Source organism: Myotis myotis, unplaced genomic scaffold, assembly GCF_014108235.1.
Source record: "Myotis myotis isolate mMyoMyo1 unplaced genomic scaffold, mMyoMyo1.p scaffold_m19_p_4, whole genome shotgun sequence".
NCBI lineage: Eukaryota > Metazoa > Chordata > Mammalia > Chiroptera > Vespertilionidae > Myotis > Myotis myotis.
This window is the reverse complement of record NW_023416346.1, coordinates 124348940-124370672: the sequence shown is the minus strand read 5'-3', so window position 1 is coordinate 124370672 and position 21733 is coordinate 124348940. Positions and strand designations below refer to the sequence as shown.

Here is a 21733-nt window from a genome sequence, read left to right as displayed (position 1 = left end):
CCACTGAGCAAAACCTGTTCGGGCATCCCCTTTTTAAAAGAAAAATTATTTGGATCAAGATTCACATAAAGTCCATCCTTTTCACTATTTGGTGTATCTCAAGTCTATAACAAAGATTTCTTTTTGCTCTTTAGTCTTAGAATGTGTTTATTGAAGAATCTTTTTGTTGTAGAGAATAAAATTTCTATTAGAGTATAAAGCCCTCAGTTTTTTTACAATTATTCTTTTAGTTTTGTTGTTTAATATGACAGTCTGCCACATTGTAGTTATAGAAAATTTGAAAATCATGTTTAAGTCACATTACTTATGTCATTAATTTGAACATTATCGGATATTCTTTCTTTGGTAGGAAGAGTTACTCTTTCTGCAACTGAGAAGGGATAATCTGACTTTTATTATACATAAATAACCACATCACAGTTTTCCTTGGAAATAATAACAGCCTTTTACCAAATGGCTACTATGTGCTGTGCCCCATACACCTTACATAGTGTAACCATTGGATTGGCTTTTATAACTGCAGTGTGGGCATGGCTGTCTCCACATAGGTAGGGGACTAGGATTCAGCAAGGATGAGGGGCATCTGCCTGAGAGCATGCGTGCCTTCACAGCATGCTTCTTTCAACTAAGAAATTGGAAAAATTTAACACGGAGAAAAAGTCTCCAGAAATTCTGTATATGATACATGAGTTAACAGTTTGAGCTCCTTATCCATCCACTGAGCCACACTGGCTGGGCTGTACCTCCTATTTCTGACCTACTTAGTATGATGATGAGGCTCAGACTGTATCAAGAAAAAAGTGGCCCAGCCAGGGTGACTCATTGGTTGAGCATTGACCTGTGAACCAGGAGGTCACGGTTCAATTCCCTGTCAGGGCACATGCCCAGGTTGCGGTCTCGATCCCCAGTAGGGGGTGTGCAGAAGTCAGCCGATAGATGATTCTCTCTCATCATTAATATTTCTAGCTCTCTCCTTCTCCCCTCCTCTAAAATCACTAGAAATATTTTAAAAATAATTTTAGAAATTGGAAGTACTGGCATGCGGCTGCCAAGGTGCTTGATTGCCCACCTCCGAAAGAGAGGGAATGGGGTGTTAGGAGAGGGCCCCATTTTTGAGGTGCCAGACAGAAGGGCACAGTCATTAGCTCTGGTGGCATTAGCGGGGAAAGTAGAGTAAGAAGCAAGGCATTGTAACTCGTGTTATGTTTCCTAGTTGTGCTCCATTTTCATTAAGTGATGGGAGAATTTGACTTTCCCTGCAGCATATTGATAAGGTGTTCAAACATAAGGAAGTACAACAACAGCTTGTGGATGTCAAGCTTCACCAGACCTCACAGCTGATAAAGGAAGCTGATGAAAAACATCAGAGAGAGAGAGAGTTTGTAAGTTCTGTTTCTTAAAAAGAAATTATTGCCTAATTGTAACCAAAGCCATTTAAAATATGTTAACTTATTCTACATATATTGTAGTACCTGGGTCATGGTAATTGTTTTGTTTTTTTGTTTTGTTTTGTTTTTTGCTCTAGATTGAGAAGGGTATGTGTGTGTTAGAAAGCATTAGGCTTTTTATTTCTATTAATTTTTTGTATAGATTTACTAGAGAGATTATACCACATTACTGGAAAGACTTGCACTTGTTTGACTTTTCTATGCTTAGAATGTTTATTTCACTTTTAGGTAATGACCACCAAGTTCAAGAATAATACTAGTATTTAGTACATTAAATTTGGCAATTCAGTTTAATATTACCCAAGCTTACCAAACATGGGTCTCATATTATACTGTTACATTTTGTTTTCAATAAAGTACCTTGAAACTAGGGAAACTATTTGTTTACTTGTATAATTTTCTGATAAAAATTTTAACAAAATTCTCTATACCCTAATCACTCAGCATTGTTCTCAGAGTACGTATATGCTTAGATTATATTGCCTGTCCATAATTGTGAATACAGTGGGATTTCATTGGGTGGGTATGTATATTTAACACCTGGCAATTCAACTATATGTGCTTAACAAAAAACAAAAAAAGAGAGACATGGTTATGATAATGAAGACTGTTCCATCCAGCTTTCCCTCAAATTAGCTAGGCCCCGAGGCTGATCTGGCATGAAGACTCCTTCCTGAGTGGCCCTCATGATGTGAACAGGTCACATTGAGTGTGCATGTAGGGTTAAGAGGAGACGCATTGTTCACACAACGTGATCCTGTCGTCTGAACTGACAGTGCTATCCCAGGTGTAACTAAAAACGTGGGTGTTATTTCCAGAGTTGGAATGTAATTTCATTTATGCACCCACATGTACATTATACATATGTTTTCTGGTTGGTTTAAGGACTTTTTGAGGCTTATTTGGACTATGTATGACATTTTACTTCAGGGACTGCATTTCATAGATGCCTACTATACAACTTCATTATATAATTTTCTTGAAGCTCAAATAAATTAAGCGCCCCCCCCCCCCCCACACACACACTTTTTAAAAAGTAATCAGAAACCAGGTCTCTGATTTTGTTGCTTAGCTCCATACCCTTTCATCTTGCCTCTGTGGAGTAGAGGGGCTTTCTAATACACCCATATGTCAAGATTCCTAGCCATGTTTTCTGCTAATACTAGACTTCTAATTATTTTTTACCTAAAATACAAAAATTTAGTCTTGAATTTTTTAAACCTATTATTAGGCCTCCACAGTACATTTTCTAAGGAGTAAGATTATTCCTACATTCCTATGTGTTAATAAGTGGTACAGATTGAAGATATAGGTAACTGGCACTTGGTGTAACAACATTTCACCTATAGACTTGGGGTTCTTAATAAAACAATGATTGGGAGGATTACGCTTATCAAGTCATTTCACATTGTAGTCATACTTGTAATTATGATTAGTATTTTGCCAGAATGTTTCTGTTTTCTAGTTGTTAAAGGAAGCAACAGAATCGAGGCACAAATATGAACAAATGAGACAGCAAGAAGTACAACTAAAACAGCAGGTAACTTGAAAGCAGGTTATAGTACAATTTATAAGAAAAATCTGTGGTTCATTTGATATATACCTTGAATCTCCTAAGATGCTTCTGCTTGTTCCCAGCCAGAACTGAGAGTAGATCACGTGTTTCTCCTAGAGCAGTGGTTCTCAACCTGTGGGTCGCGACCCCTTTGGCTGTTGAACGACCCTTTCACAGGGGTCGCCTAAGACCATCCTGCATATCAGATATTTACATGATGATTCCTAACTGTAGCAACATGACAGTTATGAAGTAGCAACGAAGATCATTTTATGGTTGGGCCACAACATGAGGAACTGTATTTAAAGGGCCAGAAGGCTGAGAACCACTGTCCTAGAGTTTTCCTCTTCATTTAGGGTGACCAATTCATCCCCATTTGCCTAGGACTTTTCTGGTTTTAGCACTTGAAGTGCTGCATCCCAGGAAACACTTAGGTCTCAGGCAGACTAGGATGATTGGTCACACCATCTGCAATGTCCCCCTTCCAATATCCCAGGTATTTCCTCCCTTTGTCAGTCTGTTCCCATGTGTGTCAGCTAATTTTCCAATTAAAGAAAAAAGGATAAATCTTCAGATTTAAGTTTTTTTGTTTGTTTTTTTTTTGTTTTTTTATAAAATCAGGTCTTGTTTCTTTTCTTTTCTTTTCTTTTTTTTTTTTTTTTTTTTTTTTTAGTATATTTTATTGATTTTTTACAGAGAGAGGAAGGGAGAGAGATAGAGAGCCAGAAACATCCATGAGAGAGAAACATCGATCAGCTGCCTCCTGCACATCTCCCACTGGGGATGTGCCCGCAACCCAGGTACATGCCCTTAACCGGAATCGAACCCGGGACCCTTCAGTCCGCAGGCCGGCGCTCTATCCACTGAGCCAAACCGGTTTCGGCCAGATTTAAGTTTTTTTGTATTAAGTAGAACCTCATGAAATTGTTGAAAGTTGACTTCTTTGACCTACAAAATGTCAATCTCATAGTAGAACCTAAAATCTTTGAAAGTTTGTGCTCTGAGAACATAACCCATTTTGAAAACTTCCCATTGGGACTATACAGTGCTACTCCCAGGTAAAGCTGTGGGGTGGTGTTTTTAATGGGGCTCTCCCTACTTTTCCCATTCTTTTTTTTTTTTTTTTTTAATATATTTTATTTATTGATTTTTTACAGAGAGGAAGGGAGAGGGATAGAGAGTTAGAAACATCGATGAGAGAGAAACATCAATCAGCTGCCTCCTGCACACCCACTACTGGGGATGTGCCTGCAACCAAAGTACATGCCCTTGACCGGAATCGAACCTGGGACCTTTCAGTCCTCAGGCCGATACTTTATCCACTGATCCAAACCAGTTAGGGCCCATTCTTTTTTTCTTTTTGTATATGGTACAGTATTGTTGACTATAGTCACCATGCTGCATATTAGATCCCTGAAACTTATTCATCTTATAACAAAGTTTGTACCCTTTGACAACATCTCCTTGTTTTCCCCATGCCTCATCTCTGGCAGGTAGCATTTTACTCTGTTTCTATGATTTTATCTTTTTAGATTGCACATATATATAAGTGAGATCATACAGTATTTGTCTTGCTCTGTCTGAATTATATCACTTAGCATATGCTCTAAAGGTACATCCATGTTATCACAAATGGAAAGATTTCCTTTTTTTATGGCTGAATAATATTCTGTTGTGTATATACACCACATTTTCTTTATTCATTCATCTGTTGATGGACACTTAGGTTGTTTCCATATCTTGGCTATTGTGAATAATGCTACAGTGCAGTGTGAGTGCAGATACTTCTTTGAGATAGTGATTTCATCTCTTTCAGATATATGCCCAGAAATGGGATTGTTGGATTATATGGTAACACTATATTTTATTTTTTTAGAAACCTCCATACTGTACCAATTTACATTCCCACCGACACTGCACAGGATTATCTTTTATCCACATTCTTATCAATATTTGTTCTCTTATTATCCTATATAATAAAAGCCTAATATGCTAAGTGTCTGGTCGGCCATTCAACCAATTAAAGCGTAATATGCTAATGATATGCTAAGGCTGTTCAACTGCTCGCTATGACATGCACTGACCACCAGGGGACAGACACTCCCAACTGGTAGGTTAGCTTGCTGCTGTGGTCTGGCCGATTGGGACTGAGACGGGTTGGACACTCCCTGGAGCCCTCCTTTAGTCCCTCCCTGGCTGGCCAACCTCCCGCATCTCTCCCCGGCCCCAGTCGTGCACCAGTGGGGTCCCTCAGCCTGGCCTGCGCCCTCTCGCAATACAGGACCCTTCGGGGGATGTCAGAGAGGCAGTTTCAGCCCAATCCCACAGGGGGAGCACCTCTCAGCCTAAGCCATCAGTCAGACATCCTCCCCCCTTCCTGTGCACAAATTTTGTGCACCGGGCCTCTAGTTTTTTTTATAATAGTCATTCTAATGAGGTAGTATCTCACTGTGGTTTTGGTTTGCATTACCCTGATGCAGTGATGTTTCAACCTTTTTCATCTCATGGCGCACACAAACTAATTAGTAAAATTCTCCTGCATGCCAAAAATATTTTTGCTGATCTGACCAAAAAGAAAAGGTATGATTTTGACTCATTCACACCAGGCTGCTATTGTTATGTTGGCTGTTGTCATTTTTTTTTTTTCATTTGACAATCTAAGGGAAAAGAGGTCAGTGCCCATGATAAATTCTTGTAGCACACCAGTTGAAAATCTGCTGCCCTGATGATTAGTGATATTGAATACCTTTTCATGTACTTCTTGGCCATTTGGAGGTCTTTGGAAAAATGTCTATTCACGACTTCTGCCCATTTTTAAATTGGATTGTTTGTTTTATTGCTATTGAATTGTATGAGTTCCTTATATAATTGGATAGTAACCGCTTATCATATATATGGTTTGCAGATATTTTCTCCCATTCCATAGGTTGCCTTTTCATTTTGTTGTTTCTTCTGCTGTACAGAAGATTCCTATATTTTTATGGTTAGCAGGTTTTAGCTAAATGTTTTTTAATTAAGGCATGTACATTTTTTTTTAAAAGTAAGTTTTTTATTGATTAAAAATATATTTTTATTAAAAATATTTTTTTTATTTCAGAGAGGAAGGGAGAGGGAGAGAAAGAGAGAAATATCAATGATGAGAGAGAATCATTGGTTGGCTGCCTCCTGCACGTTCCACACTGGGGATGGAGCCCACAACCTGGGTATGTGTCCTGACTGGGGAATAGAACCAGGGACCTCTTGGTTCATAGGTCAACACTCAACCACTGAGCCAAACTGGCAAGGCTGTACATTATTTTATTAGACATGATGCTATTGAACACTTAATAGACTACAGTATAGCGTAACCATAACGTGATATGCAATAAGAAACCAAAAAGTTTGTGACTTTTTATTGCAATATTCACTTTATTGTGGTGGTCTGGAACTGAACCCACAATATCTCTGAGTAGTACAATATGGCCGTAGTATTCTTTGCAAGTTTGTACCAGTCAGCAATATCTGTTCTATTTCCCCTCCTGTCATCCTCTGGTAACCACCATTTTACTCTGTTTTTAAGAGCTTTTTTAGTATCCACATTTAAGTGATATATCATACAGTATTTATCTTTCTCTGCCTGACTTTCCTCACTTAGCCTTATGTTCTCAGGGTGATCCATGTTGTCATATAATTAAGTTTTAGAAATCCTGTTTTCTTGTACATTTATTGCTGCATTAGAATCTTGGAACGTACTATCTCTACAGTTTCCAAGCATGTGGCTCTCAGCAGAGAAAGCACCCATCTTTGTTGGTAGGCAGAGAGGAGATTAAACTGGGCTGTGCAGAAGCTTTTCCATGTAGTTGTGGTTTTTTGCTTTTGTTGTTTGTGCTTTTGGTGTCAGATCCAAAAAAATAATTGCCAAGACCACTATCAGGAGCTTTTTATTTTTGTTTTCTTCTAGGAGTATTATGGTTTCAGGTCTTATGTTTATGTTCTTAATCCATTTCAAGTTAACTTTTGTGAGTGGTGTTTAAGATAGCAGTCTGATTTCATTCTTTCACATGTGGATATCCAGTTTTCCCAGCACCATTTATTGAAGAGACAGTCCTTTCCCATTGAGTATTCTTGGCCTCCCTGTCACATTTTAGTTGACTTTTTTTTTTTTAATTAAATCTTTATTGTTCAGATTATTACGGTTGTTCCTCTTTTTCCCCCCCATAGCTCCCCTCCACCCGGTTCCCACCCCACCCTCCACTCTCACCCCCCACCCCCACTGTCCTCATCCATAGGTGTATGATTTTTGTCCAGTCTCTTCCTGCATCCCTCACACCCCTTTCCCCCAAAAAAATAGTCCACTCCCTTTCTATGCCCCTGATTCTATTTTAATCACCAGTTTATTCTGTTCATCAGATTATTTATTCACTTGATTTTTGGATTCACTTGTTGATAGATGTATATTTGTTCATAATTTGTATCTTTACCTTTTTCTTCTTCTTCCTCTTCTTAAAAGATACCTTTCAGCATTTCATATAATACTGGTTTGGTGGTGATGAACTCCTTTAGCTTTTCCTTATCTGTGAAGCTCTTTATCTGGCCTTCACTTCTGAATGATAGCTTTGCTGGATAAAGTAATCTTGGTTGTAGGTTCTTGGTATTCATCACTTTGAATATTTCTTGCCACTCCCTTCTGGCCTGCATGGTTTCTGTTGAGAAATCAGCTGACAGTCGTATGGGTACTCCCTTGTAGGTAATGACTGTCTTTCTCTTGCTGCTTTTAAGATTCTCTCTTTGTCTTTTGCTCTTGGCATTTTAATTATGATGTGTCTTGGTGTGGTCCTCTTTGGATTCCTTTTGTTTGGGGTTCTCTGCGCTTCCTGGACTTGTAAGTCTATTTCTTTCACCAGGTAGGGGAAGTTTTCTGTCATCATTTCTTCATATAGGTTTTCAATATCTTGCTCTCTCTCTTCTTCTGGCACCCCTATAATTCGGATGTTGGTACACTTGAAGCTGTCCCAGAGGCTCTTTACACTATCTTCGTATTTTTGGATTCTTTTTTCATTTTGCTTTTCCAGTTGTGTGTTTTTTACTTCTTCGTATTTCAGATCTTTGACTTGATTCTTGCGATCCTCTAGTCTGCTGTTGGAACGCTGCATAATATCCTTTATTTCAGTCAGTGTGTGCTTAATTTCTAGTTGGTCCTTTTTCATAACCTCGAAGGTCTCACTAGATTTCTTAAGGGTCTCACTACATTTATCAGCGGTCTCACCAGACTTTTTGAGGGTTTTACTAAATTTATCAGTGGTTTCTAGAAAGTTCTTGAAAAACCTTAAAAGTGTGGTTTTGAACTCTATATCCAGTAGTTTGCTTTCCTCCATTTCTGTCATTTGTGTCCTGTTTCTTTGTCTCCGCATTTTTTGTTTCCCTGTGTTGATAGAGTGGCTTTCTGTGCTAGGTGTCCTATAGGGCCCAGTGGCTCAGCCTCCCCAATTACCTGAGGTGGACACTCTTGGTGCACCCTCTTGTGGGCTGTGTGCACAGTCTTGTGGTTAAGCCTTGATTGTTGTAGGTATCACTGGGAGGAATTGACCTCCATGCCAATTGGCTGTGAGAATCAGCTGTGTCTGCAGTGGGAGAACTTCTGTGTTGGAGACACCCCTCCGGGGCAAGATTTGCTTCAGTGGGGCTTTGGTGCTCACTGAGTCTGCCCCCTTAGTGTGTCCTTTATGGGTGCGAGGAGCTGCAATCTGGATGGTCCCACTCTCACCACCGGGCACACTGGCTCCTGGATCTCTAAGCAGGTGCTAATCTAGCCTCTGCCTGAGGCTACCCAGCAGGAGCTCAGCTGTGAAGCAGTGCAGTTGCCCTGGAGCCTTGGGCCAGCTGCAGTTTGTTAGGTAATTTTCAGATTGCAAAGGGCCAGGCCTTTCATATGCAAAAGCTGGTGCACAGCTTGGGCCGGGCGGGGGTCCCAGGTGATCAACAGGGCAGAGCAAGCAGCTATGTCTGCCCTCAGAGGCCCCGCTTCTCAGTGTCCCGGCAATCGCTGCAAGCACCTCTGAGAGGAAGCTGCCCTCGAGTTCAGACCGATGCCAGACAGTCCAGTTTCTCCCGTATGAGCCTGGGTCCCCAGAGACTCAACCAGAACTGGAGCTCAGAGCTTGAGACCCCCTACTGATTGAAAAAGATAACCGTGTCCTCAGCCACCAGCCCCCTCCACGTGCACCTCCATATCTCTGTACTTTACTTCCGCACCGCAGCTCCTCTGAGTCTTTTTTTTTTTTTAATATATATTTTATACAGAGTGGAAGGGAGAGAGATAGAGAGTTAGAAACATCGATGGGAGAGAAACATCGATCAGCCGCCTCCTGCACATCTCCTACTGGGGATGTGCCCGCAACCCAGGTACATGCCCTTGACCGGAATCGAACCTGGGACCTTTCAGTCCGCAGGCCGACGCTCTATCCACTGAGCCAAACCGGTTTCGGCTCCTCTGAGTCTTGGTATGCTTTTCTCTTTCCTTCTAGTTGTAGAATTTCCACTCAGCCAGCCTTCCTGTGGTTCTGGATGATGTCCGTTCCATCTTTTAGTTGTATTCTTGAAGTGGTTGTGCTAAGCAGCAATCTCCGGTGTTTACCTATGCCGCCATCTTGGTTTTCATCAGCCTAGTTGGCCATATTTGTGTAGGTTTATTTCTTGGATCTCAGTGCTGTTCCATTGGTCTCTGTTTTTATGCCAGTCCCATACTGTTTTATTACTTTAGCTTTGTAGTATAGTTTGAAATCAGGAAGCATAGCGCCTCCAGTTTTGTTCTTTCTACAGATTTCTTTGTTCAGGTTCTTTGTGGTTCCATACAAATATTAGGATTGCTTTTTTCTATTTCCATGAAAAAAAATGCCATTGGAATTTTGATAGGGAATAGAACCAGGAACCTTGTTCTATTGCATTGACTATATAAATGGCTTTAGGTAGTATGGACATTTTAATAGTACTAATTACTCTTCTCATACATGAATATATCTTTCCAATTATTTCTGTCTTCTTCAGTTTCATCAGTGTCATAGTTTTCAGTGTATAGAGCAGGGGTGGGCAAACTTTTTGACTCGAGGGCCACAATGGGTTCTTAAACTGGACCGGAGGGCCGGAACAAAAGCATGGATGGAGTGTTTGTGTGAACTAATATGAATTCAAAGTAAACATCATTACATAAAAGGGTACGGTCTTTTTTTTTTTTTTTTTTTTTTACTTTTATTCATTTCAAACGGGCCGTTTTTTATGCTATTGTAAACCAGGATGATTATGTTCTTTATTTCTGTTTTTCAGATATTTTGTTGTTAGTGTATAGAAACGGAACTGATTTCTATATCTTGATTTTTGCATTTTTTTTATCTTTACTGAATTCGTTCTGTCTTGGTGGAGTCTTTGGATTTTCTATATATGAGATTAGATCATCAACAATACAGAGATAACTTTACTTCTTCCTTTCTAATTTGGATGCCTTTTATTTCTTGCCCAATTGCTCTAGCTAGGCATTCCAGAGTGTTGAGTAGAAGTAGTGCGAGTGGGCAGCCTTATCTTATTCTTGATCTTAAAGGGAAAGCTTTCAGCCTTTTACTGTCAAGTATGATGTTAGCTGTGGGTCTTTCATATATGGCCTTTATTATGTTGAAGTGTGTTCCTTCTATGCCAAATATGTTGAGCATTTATATCATGAATGGATGTTGAATTTTGTCAAATGCCTTTTCTGTATCGAGGCAATCATGATTTTTATCTTTGGTGTATGACATTTATTGATTTACATATATTGAACCATTCTTGCATCCCGGTGTAAATCCCATTTGATCATTGACGATTGAATTCAGTTTGCTTGGCCCTGTCCAGGTAGCTCAGTTGGTTAGAGCATCATCCCGATGCTCCAAGGTTACAGGTTCCATCCCTGGTCAGGGCACATACAAGAAGCAACCAATGAATGCATAAAGAAGTGGAACAGCAAATTGATGTTTCTCTCTATCGCCCCACCCCCTTCCTTTCTCTAAAAATCAATAAAATAAAAATTTTAAAAATTCAGTTTGGTAGTATTTTGTTGAGAATTTTTGTATCTATGTTCATTAGGGGTGCTGGTCTTTAATTTTCTTTTTTTTAAAATATATTTTATTGATTTTTTTCACAGAGAGGAAGGGAGAGGGATAGAGAGTCAGAAACATCGATGAGAGAGAAACATCGATCAGCTGCCTCCTGCACACCTCCTACTGGGGATGTGCCTGCAACCAAGGTACATGCCCTTGACCTGAATCGAACCTGGGACCTTTCAGTCCGCAGGCTGACGCTCTATCCACTGAGCCAAACCGGTTAGGGCTGTAATTTTCTTGTAGTATCCTTATCTGGCTTTGGTATCAGGGTAATGCTGGCTTTGTAAAATAAGTTTGGGAGTGACCCCTCCTGTTTAATTTTTTGGAAGAATTTGAGAATAATCAGAAATCTCCTTTAAATGTTTGGTAGAATTCACCTATGAAGCCATCTGGGCCTGGGCTTTTCTTTGTGGCCTCCCTGGTTTTCAATCCAGACCCCTTAGGTTTTTCCTAACGCAATCTTCCTTTATGGTTGCCTTGTGTGGAGTAAGGGTACCATATACGTCCCCTCTCAACGAAAAGGTACAGAAAAGACTTCCCATGTGTTTATGAACAAGGGAAATTAGGCATTTGTACCTATAATTCACCCTTTTTCAATTAACTGGATTACATTCTGTTGAAAAAAGTATTTCTCATTTTAAAAATTTATTATATAGTTTCTTTAATGTAAGGACTCAAAATTAGTTATTTTTCAAAGATATGGTTTTTATTGGTTTCAGAGAGGGAGGGAGGGAGAGAGAGAGAGAGAAATAGAAACATCAGTGATGAGAGAGAATCATTGATCGGCTGCCTCCTACATGGTCCATACTGGGAATTGAGCCTGCAACCCAGTCATGAGCCCGGACGGGGAATTGAACCATGACTTCCAGGCTCACAGGTCAACGCTCAACCACTGAACTACGCTGGCCAGGCTATGGTGGTTTGTTGGTGGTTTTTAAAAACGCATATATATTTAAATTCTTTATTGTGTAAAATATTATATGTCTCCTTTTTCTTCCATTGACCTCTCCCCGACCATCCCCATCCCCCAGCACATGCTCTCCTCCCTTTCCCTCCAAAAAATATATGTTTTTATTGATTTCAGAGAGAAAGGGAGAGGGAGAGAGAGTAACATCAATGATGAGAATCATTGATCGGCTGCCTCCTGCATGCCCTCTACTGGAGATTAAGCCTGCAACTCAGGCATGTGTCCTCACCAGGAATCAGACCATGACCTCCTGGTTCATAGGTCAACGCTCAACCACTGAGCCATGCTGGCCGGACCCAGTGCAACTTTTGTCTGATCTGTGTCACCTTGTGTCATGTAATTTGATCATTAGTTTGTTTCCTTTGCTGTCACCTCTTCCTTTTCCCGCTCCCTAAATGTGGCTGTCCTTCCCAAAAGTCGGTCTCATTCTGTGCTCTTACCATGTCAGTTTCCAGAACTTGATGATCTCATAGACTTGGTGTATCTTGACCCACTGTTTTGTAAATCCATCCACATGAGTCCAGGTGTCATGGTAGTTCCCACTGACTGACTACCAGAGTAGGCCAGCATTGACCTCTCAGATGGGGCAGTCTGCCTGTGTGTGCCATCTTCAATAAAAACGAAGCATTAATAAAAACTGCCGTAACTTCTTATATCCCTAAAGTACCAGAACTCCCTATTCTGCCTGAGCACTGCTGTTGTTCCCACCTCCAGGCCAGCAGCCTCAGAGGCACTGTCATTGTGTGTCCCTTTACAGACTGCTCACAAGTCCTCTGCACTCTTCTGCAATATTCCCTTAAATGCCTTCATCATTGCCCTAGCCCTCACCTTTCTGCATGCATGCTTTGGCTATCTAGCTCGTCACTGGTAACAGTGCTTCTAGTCTGCTTCTCCCTCCCACATTCAGCAGAGCTTGCTTCTAAGTGCTCTCTATATGCCCACCCCACCTGATAACTGGTGGGTTGGTTCTGTCAGTTTCACATCCTACTCCCTCTCCAACCTACCCTTGAGGCCTAGGTCAGGTCTGTTCACATGGTGGTTTAATTTTCCTCATGCAGCACTGCTAAAAGTGAAAAGGCATCACTTATGCTGTTTCTTGGCCTCTGATGATCTTTTTGTTGTTAATCTTCACATGAGGACATTTTTCCATTGATTTTCAGAGATAGTGGAAGGGAAGGGGGAAGACAGAGAGAAACATCGATGTCAGAGAGACATCAATTGGTTGCCTCCCACATGTCCCCGGAGCACCCCGAGGGATCGAGCCTGCGATAGAGGTACATGCCCTTGACTTGAATTGAATTCCCTATTCCCGAGTCCCTTCAGTTTGAGGGCCAATGCTCCATTGAGCCAAACCAGCTAGGACTGATGATCTTTTATTCTTCTCTGCTTTCCTTACATGTATTGTGTGACCTTGAGCAAAACATTGTATTTCTTTGGGCCTGTTTTCTCATCCTGAAAATAATCATATTAGATGGACTCTAAAAGGTTCCCTTCTGGTCTAAAATAATTCAGCCTACCCTTGAGGCCTCGCCCACCTGAAACTTTCCCTAATTATTCTTTTCTGACCCCTATTGTGTACCCCCTTCTCTGAATTCCTGTTCTAGGGGGAGGTGACTCCCTGTTCTGTATTCGCTTGGCCTCTTGGTTAGCATTATTTTACGAGCTAGTATAAAAATTCTCTGAGAGTAGGAGTTAAAAGACAAATCAGTATTTCTACCTTTTAGCTTTTTTCTTTTTAACGCTACTCCCACTGAATTCTTTTTCCCCCAACCAAACCAGTTCTTTGGCTTTTATTTTCCTGCCTACGTCAAGGAAAAAGATATCTTTGATGTCAAGCTAAGAATTGTGCAGGTAGTATTCTAAAAGAATGTTCTTTTCCTAGTACAGTTTTTTTCCTTTTAAAAATATGTTTTTATTTATTTCAGAGGAAGTGAGAGAGATAGAAACATCAATGATGAGAGAGAATTATTGATCGGTTGCCTCCTGCATGGCCCCTGTTGGGGATAGAGCCCACAACCTGGGCATATGCTCTGACCGGGAGTCAAACTGACCTGGTTCATGGGCTGATGTTCAACCACTGAGCCACGCTGCCTGGGCAGTTCTTCAATTTTTAATATAATTGGCAGAATGAAGTTAGTAAATATTTTTACATTTTTAACATTACATCTGAAAAGATGGTTAAATCAACAGATTTCCTAAGTTTTGGTGCATTTCTGTTGGTTATTAGGACTTCAGCCATCTATGCCTACTGTCCAAGGATTGGATGCACATTTGTTCTTATTTGTTTAAAATAGTTTATTCACATCTATTTTTGGCATTTGTTCTTATTTCTGTCAGTTGTGTAACAATTAACATTTAACCATAGTGTGTTCATTATGAAAGTCTTTGGGATTTTAAATTGTTTACCTGGAACTCAGAATATGTTATACCTTTTTCTGTAGCTTTCTCTTTATATGGATAAGTTTGAAGAATTCCAGACTACCATGGCAAAAAGCAACGAACTGTTTACAACCTTCCGGCAGGAAATGGAAAAGGTATTTGCATATTTTTAGTAGAATGTTACTTAAAAGGGAATTTGAAAAAGAAGCTATTTTAAGCATGATCACTACTTGGATGAGTTTGTTCTTATGGTACTATCTTCCATCTTTTCTGATCCTCCAGTGACATCATATTTGGTTATTTTGCCCTGTGTGTACCCCACAAAACTGGTGATCTCTGTGCTCTTAAATTGTCTTTATTAAAGCAAATTCCTCTATTAAATACCATTTGTTAGAAATAAAGTGGTTTCTTTTTTGTGTGTGTGTCATGTTTTATTCATTTCAGGTGATTCCTCTCCCCCACTCCCCCTTCACATAGTTCTGTGTCCTTGGAGATTAAATTAAAGACATACAAGCCTGAAACAGTAATTGCCTCTTTTGGTTAGTTGATATGTATATATTGGTGTTCCTACCTTTTTAGCTTTTCTTTTGTGTTAACTATAGTCCCACTGAATTTTTTTCCCCTCAACCAAGCCAATTGTTTGGCTTTTGTTTCATTTTCCTGCCTACATTAAGGAAAGAGATTTCCTTGATGTCAACTAAGAACCAAAATACATCCATACCCATCCATCCTTAGTTTACTTAGCATATTCCCCTTAAAAATGGGGGCTTTTTAAAAATGGTGGTGGGCTGGGGAGTAGTACATCAGTGTCTTGCACTTTGTAAGTAAGCATTTGGTGTTAGCCATGACTATTACTAAATCTTACGTGTTGGTTCTGGGTTAATGTCCCTACTGCATCATATAATGTGTGACCATAGACAAGTTATTTAACCTTTCTGCACCTTTCTGTTCCTTCCTTGTTAAAAATAACAAAAATACCTTCCCTTCATAAAGTAGAGTATTTTAGACAGTGCTTAGCCATGTTAAGTGCTCAAATTACTACCTTCAGATATTTTTAGACTCAGTAATCTGTAGAATTCAGTGAGCTGCAGATTAGTTCCGCCTACCAGTCCCTTCAGCTGAGGATCCAGTCGAGGGGGGACTCTTAACGCACAGTGAACACTAGCTGTGGGCTCCATCCAATGCATGGGCACTGTTGAGGTGAAAGAGTTTAAGACGGGGGCTCCCCAATCCAGGATCCTTCTGGAGAATCCTCTGGACTGGAACACATTTCCTCTCTGCTAGTGGCTAGAGATCACTGTTGGTTAGCACTCAACCCAGATCTTTCATGCCCTCTTCCACAGCCTTTGTCCCATTCGGCCTTGTAGTTTCATGGGTGTAACCCATGCACCGAGCAGCGCTGGCTGTCTTGTCTTTGTTCCTTGCTACCAGCATCTGGCTCGGTGCCTCCACTGGGATCAGAGCTGAGGGACAATACTGCATAAAGGAATCCTGAATATGGGGCTCATTGGTGAGCATAGGTATATCTCATTCTGAACTTAAGAAAACTGGGGTCATGTAGCATAGGTTTAAAAACATTTTTTTTTTTATTTCTGGACCCATTTTATTATTAGCAAATTTGGTTATTGGAGTCATCACTAAATTATGCTGCCTCTAGTTCTAAAACTGATGTCTCAGAGGTTGTGGTAGAGCACCCAATTTTTAATCTTTTGGGGGTTCTTCCTTCCAAGGATCAGATGAATTATCCAATTCAGACAGAAAACTCACAAACATGGCCATTTTTTCGTACAACTTGGGGGAGAAGGAGGTTCTCACCTCTTGCTACCCCCCACATGGAATGAAAGATACACTCCAACTTAACTGAGTTCAGTGTGATGTGTGACAGCTTCCTCCATGTGCTGCTGCCTCAAAATTGAGATTAGATTTCTTTTTCTCATAATATGAAACCCCTGCTTTGGTTCCTAGAAGCTTCTGAAATAAGCTCTGCTACCAGCATTCAGGCACAGCTGTCAGCTGGGCCAGGCATGTGCAGTGATGGGGGTAGGGAGGAATATTCAAACGTTTTTGTGGTGGGACAGGAACTTTAAGCTAAGACATGGTACTTTGAATTTAAATTTGCGATTGTGTTGATTCACAGATGACAAAGAAAATAAAAAAACTGGAAAAAGAAACAATATTATGGCGTACCAAGTGGGAAAACAATAACAAAGCACTTCTGCAGATGGCTGAAGAGGTGAGGTGGTTTCCCGTGACTAAGGTGTGTTCTTAGTCATGGGGACTCATACAGTTCAGGTATATATCAGGGCAGGGTGTGCTGTGACACTCGTGCTATAGTTCAGGACTCTGGCCAGAGCCAGGTGGATTGCTGAGTGGAACCTGTGCTGGCTTTCCTGGCAGAAAGCTCAGTTGTAGGTATAGGGCCCGCATGAAGCATTAACTTCCCTACTCTGTCTGCAGTGCATTAACCCAGGCTTGTGTTGGAGAAGCTGTAAAGCATCTAGATTTTGCTTTTGTGTAGAGTAGGGTTTCTCAAACTTGAGCTTGCATCAACTCCAGCTTGTTTAGACCCAGACTGCTAGGCTCACGTCAAGTTTGATTCACTATACCTGGGTGGGGTCAGATAATTTGGCTTTCTTGGTGCTGATGTGCTGTGGGTAACAGGGCCCTCGCCTCAAGAAGCACTGATCAGCTTTCCCAGTGAGAGAACAGGTGAACAACTCTGGTCCCTTTCTGTTTTAACTTGGTCTGTTCAAAAAGGCAGTCTTCTAAAGCTGAAATGTATTGTTTACACACACTTGATTTCAAACCTTCGATCTTCTCACCTGAAAATTGGTAGAAAGGAAATCTATGCAAAAATGAGTTCTGTCTTTAATCAGGCTCTTAAAAAAAAATTTTGATTTTCTTACAGAGAGGAAGGGAGAGGGATAGAGAGTTAGAAACATTGATGAGAGAGAAACATCGATCAGCTGCCTCCTGCACACCTGCGGATGTGCCTGCAACCAAGGTGCATGACCTTGACTGGAATCGAACCTGGGACCCTTCAGTCCGCAGGCCGACGCTCTATCCACTGAGCCAAACCGGTTAGGGTGGCCCTTAATTTTCATCTACTAGTTTGTGATGAATTAGTCTCTTGAATTTCCTGAATATTTCATCAATACAAAATGTGTTTTTTTAATGATTTAAAAAAAATTTTTGATTTCAGAGAGGAAGGTATAGGAATGGAGAGAAATATCAATGATGAAAATCATTGATCACCATGCACCTCACGGGATCAAGCCCACAACCCGGGCATATGGCCTGACTGGGAATCAAACTGTGACCTCCTAGTTCACGTATCAATGCTCAACCACTCAGCCACGCCAGTGGGCCTATAAAATGTTAAAAGTGTATTTTGGTTTTAAGAAACATGACAAAGAGAATTGAATTTTGTCACCTTAAAACAATATTGTATTATAAATAGCCTGTGGTATTCATAGATGTGTCTGCAGTGAAGCTAGCTAGAACGTTAGATGCTTAAAGAATTGAACATGTTCATGAGGCGATTAAACAAGTACTTTACAATGTGGCTCAGATTACTTAAATTTTTTGGTATCCACTAACCCAATTCATCCTCAGTGAGGTTACATACATCTTTTTTTTTCCTACAGAAAACCGTCCGCGATAAAGAGTACAAGGCCTTTCAAATAAAACTGGAACGGTTAGAGAAGCTGTGCAGGGCTCTTCAGACGGAGAGGAATGAGCTCAACGAGAAGGTGGAAGTCCTAAAAGAGCAGGTCTCGGGGAAAGTGGCAGGTGCAAAACTAGCACCGCGTGTGACACAGCCCTGTGCAGCCCTGGCTTCTCCTAAGGAGCTGAACACTGCCTGGAACAGCGGTGCTGGAGTCCCCATGGTGGCCGCGCCCAAGGCAGCCAAGGAGAAGCCAGCCGCACACAAGGCCGCGTCCCTAGGCACCGGGCCAACCATCGAGTCAGTAGACTGAGATGAAGTATGATCACTGTATTGAGAGCTCTATTTTGTGTATAACTTTCTCTGTTAGTAGTAATTATTGGTTTTGTGGTGAAAATTTTCTTACTTTTTCTACCATATCTGTATTTTCTTAGAACTACTGGACTTAGGTGGTACAGGAGGCTGCTTAGCAGTTTTGAATAGTTTTCCTCAGCTGTGTGGCACATCTGCTTCATTTCCCTTCATTGGAATGCATGTGGTCATTTGCCTTGTCCTTTCTTCACTGCTCCTTGCACAAAATCATCCTAATTAAAATTTCACTCAAGACAGGGCCAACCATTCATTACAAGAGAACTTTGTCCTGATAATGATTCCTTGATGTGAAAACAATAATTCATTTAAACGTCCTGGCCCATCAATATTAATAAAAAAAAAAAAAAAGAAAACATCAAGATGATTAGTTTTGTTTAATAACCCATTTAAATGCCAAGTAAAAAACCCCTCTATGGTTGGGACAGAAACAAACAGCATATTTAATTCCAAGTATTTTTTATAATATATCACTCGAATTTGAGGTGGTCGTAGCCTCAGATTCCTCAAAGTTTTGGCAGACTATTGTATCATGTAAACAATGTAGTATATGCAGGCAAATAATTCGACAGACAGGCTTAATGTTTATCTAACTAAGTCATACTGCTTCAGTTTCAGGTTAGTTAGAACCAGTGGTGAATTTGGACCACCCAGAAGCTTATTATGGGGTAGGTGGTTTGTTTTCCATTTGGGTACACATCCTCCACTTCCCACAGAAAGCAGTTACTGATATCCCTTTAAGACAATGAAGGTAAGTTAATGTGTAGCTTTCACCAAGCAGAAGTCCCTGCACTACCTTCTGGCTATTTAAAATTGGTGTTCAACTTTTAAAACAGTCCTATCAGCCAAGTTCTCTATTCAACTGAAACTGATTTCATTTCATTTTCAAAACAGAAAGACTGGAACTAACATTTTTAACTTTGGGAAAACTTCGCACAGTTAAGTAGTCAGGATGTATTATGAATGCTTTCCATCTGTTTCTCACCCTTTTCTTACTGTTTTTATTTTTAAAGAAAAACAGTATTATCAATATCTCTACACTTGGAATGGGGCGACTTTTGAAATTAAGCACATCATCTTTGGATTAATTTTACTTTGTTCTTTACAGTATCAAATGTAGTAAATGATTGCTCAGCTGCAGTGATTAAAGTTTTGATTTTTGTCCCTAGTATAATTTGCATTGAAATACTTTATGAGATAAAAAGGCTCCAGTAGGACTAATGTTAGCACATTCCACTGAGCAAAACTACCAAACTGACACTTCTTAAATTGCTTACTAGACTGAATAAACTCTTTGTTCACATTCATGGTCTAAACTGTGTTGAAAGAATTGAAAATTGTCCAGTAGATAGGAAACAGCACCTGGAGTGGAGGATTATATCTAAGCTTCCACCATCGGTCATATTAATCAAGGGGCCAGATGGTAGAGGAAAAGAAATCCACAAAGTAGGTTATCTAATCACTCTGTCAAAATGAGCTTGAAACAGAAACAATCATACCCTCTCTCAAACAGCCTCTTATAAATACCCCTCACCCCTGCTTCTAAATGAAATATTGGACTCATTTCCCAGAGAGGAAATTATGGTATGTATTATCAGAAATATCTACTTTAAAATTAGTACTAATCACATTTCACAAAAATTCTGCTGGATGTACAGCTCTTAATGTTTTAAGCCATTTGTGTAGCCCACCACGTCTCATTGTGGTGTTTGTGTGGAAGACTGTAAATCTTTGGACCTGTTGCCTATTTTCAAGGGCTTTATAAAAATGTGATTAACATTACTTGGCCTGCTGCTTTTGGCTTACTACTATGTATTTTTAGCTAGATGCTACCATGGTGTTTAAAGGATATTGATTCTGTCTTGGATGCATTTGGTGTCCTTTCAGAATCTGTCCTCCCATTATCCTGTGAATAAAAATATATGGGACCCTGAGAAGGACACTCTCCTAAAAGCAGTCACCTCACCAGCCCAGTGTTGTGACTTCGTAGCACGCTGTTGTACCTAATATATTCTAGAACACTGTACTGCTACTAGGCTGGCCCAGAAAAGGGTTAAATAATGTCAAATTCACTTCAATTGCACTTGTTGCACCACCATGGAATCTTATGTGTATTTATAGTGGCAGTAGAGAAAATGGACCATTTCATCCTGACTTGTAGGACTACATTTCTTGGTCTTGAGACCAGTATTTTTAGTTATGTATGCAACTGCCTTTATTATAAACACCTGGTTATCACAATTCAATTCTCAGGTGTTGCAGAAAAATCTACCTCTTTCAGACTGTAGATGGAAATAACTGTGAAAAAATGATGCAGATATCTTCTAGTTTGTGCTAAACACACTGCTTTATTTTTACAGCCCACGTCTTTCATGAGGATACGAATTGTTAAGAGGCAGTCTTGTTTTGCTTTTCAAGGACATTTTGTAGAGATTTTTCACTAATGTGAATCTGATTTTATCTACTCAATTCTGTATAGATTAAGTAAATATGTATGATAATTTAACAGCTTCTGTGTATTCTTTTGTTATCCACATGGCCTTAATTATATATAACAGTAAAGTCCAAAGAAAGTTGTAGGTAGTTGGTTTCTTGGACTTTAAAATACTTTTATCATTGTACAATTTAAGCAATAAGTGATGGGGCACCGTTTATCCTCTGGATGGCAGAAGACCCATTTCATGTAGCCAAACCACTGTTAGTACCTTTTCAGTCTTGGCTACTCTTAGCACATTCCAGGGTGTACCTATTTAAATAATAGGGAACTAAGTATATATAGGTATTTGTTATACACAGACACACAGGAAAGACCTTATAATGAGCAAAAAGTATCATTAAATTTTCTCTAAGTCAGGGGTATAGTATTTTAGGTATAGTGGGCCACACAAGGTTTTTGTCACATATTTTTGTCTAAACATTCAAAAAATAAACGTGAAAACCATTCCTAGCTGGCAGGCCTTACAATATAGGTTGAGGGGCCAGCTTGTAAGCTGGTTATTTCCCCTCTGTAGATCCCTGTCTTGTAAGCAAACAAGCTTTCTTTCATTCTTTTGCGGGGAGTGGGGGGAATCTAGCGTTTCTTTAAATACTCCCAAAGTTAAAGCACAAACAGGGTGTGGGTCAAATGACACAAGTTAAGGTAGTTCTCTAGGTTTACAAATCTACCAAACACAAAATAGACACCTAACTTCTCCCACCTTTGCATTTAGGATACTGTCATGCACTGTAGAATGAAATTCAGGA

The 21733-nt window shown here is 40.1% G+C and overlaps 1 protein-coding gene across 12 annotated transcripts in view; it reads left to right on the top strand.

The window, feature by feature from the left end:
* The window catches only part of TXLNG (taxilin gamma), a 53223-nt gene extending 32227 nt beyond the window's left edge, over positions 1-20996 (top strand). For 6 of the 12 annotated variants that reach the window (XM_036306113.1, XM_036306116.1, XM_036306117.1 and 3 more), the window contains 5 exons: positions 1263-1382; positions 2914-2988; positions 14517-14609; positions 16592-16711; positions 18102-20996. In XM_036306113.1, coding sequence (XP_036162006.1) covers positions 1263-1382; positions 2914-2988; positions 14517-14609; positions 16592-16711; positions 18102-18434 — 741 coding nt within the window. In that variant the 3' untranslated portion in view covers positions 18435-20996. The remainder of the gene's footprint in view (positions 1-1262; positions 1383-2913; positions 2989-14516; positions 14610-16591; positions 16712-18101) is intronic. The other 6 variants (XM_036306115.1, XM_036306119.1, XM_036306122.1 and 3 more) reach the window with 6 other exon arrangements.
* The last annotated feature ends 737 nt before the right edge of the window (positions 20997-21733 follow it).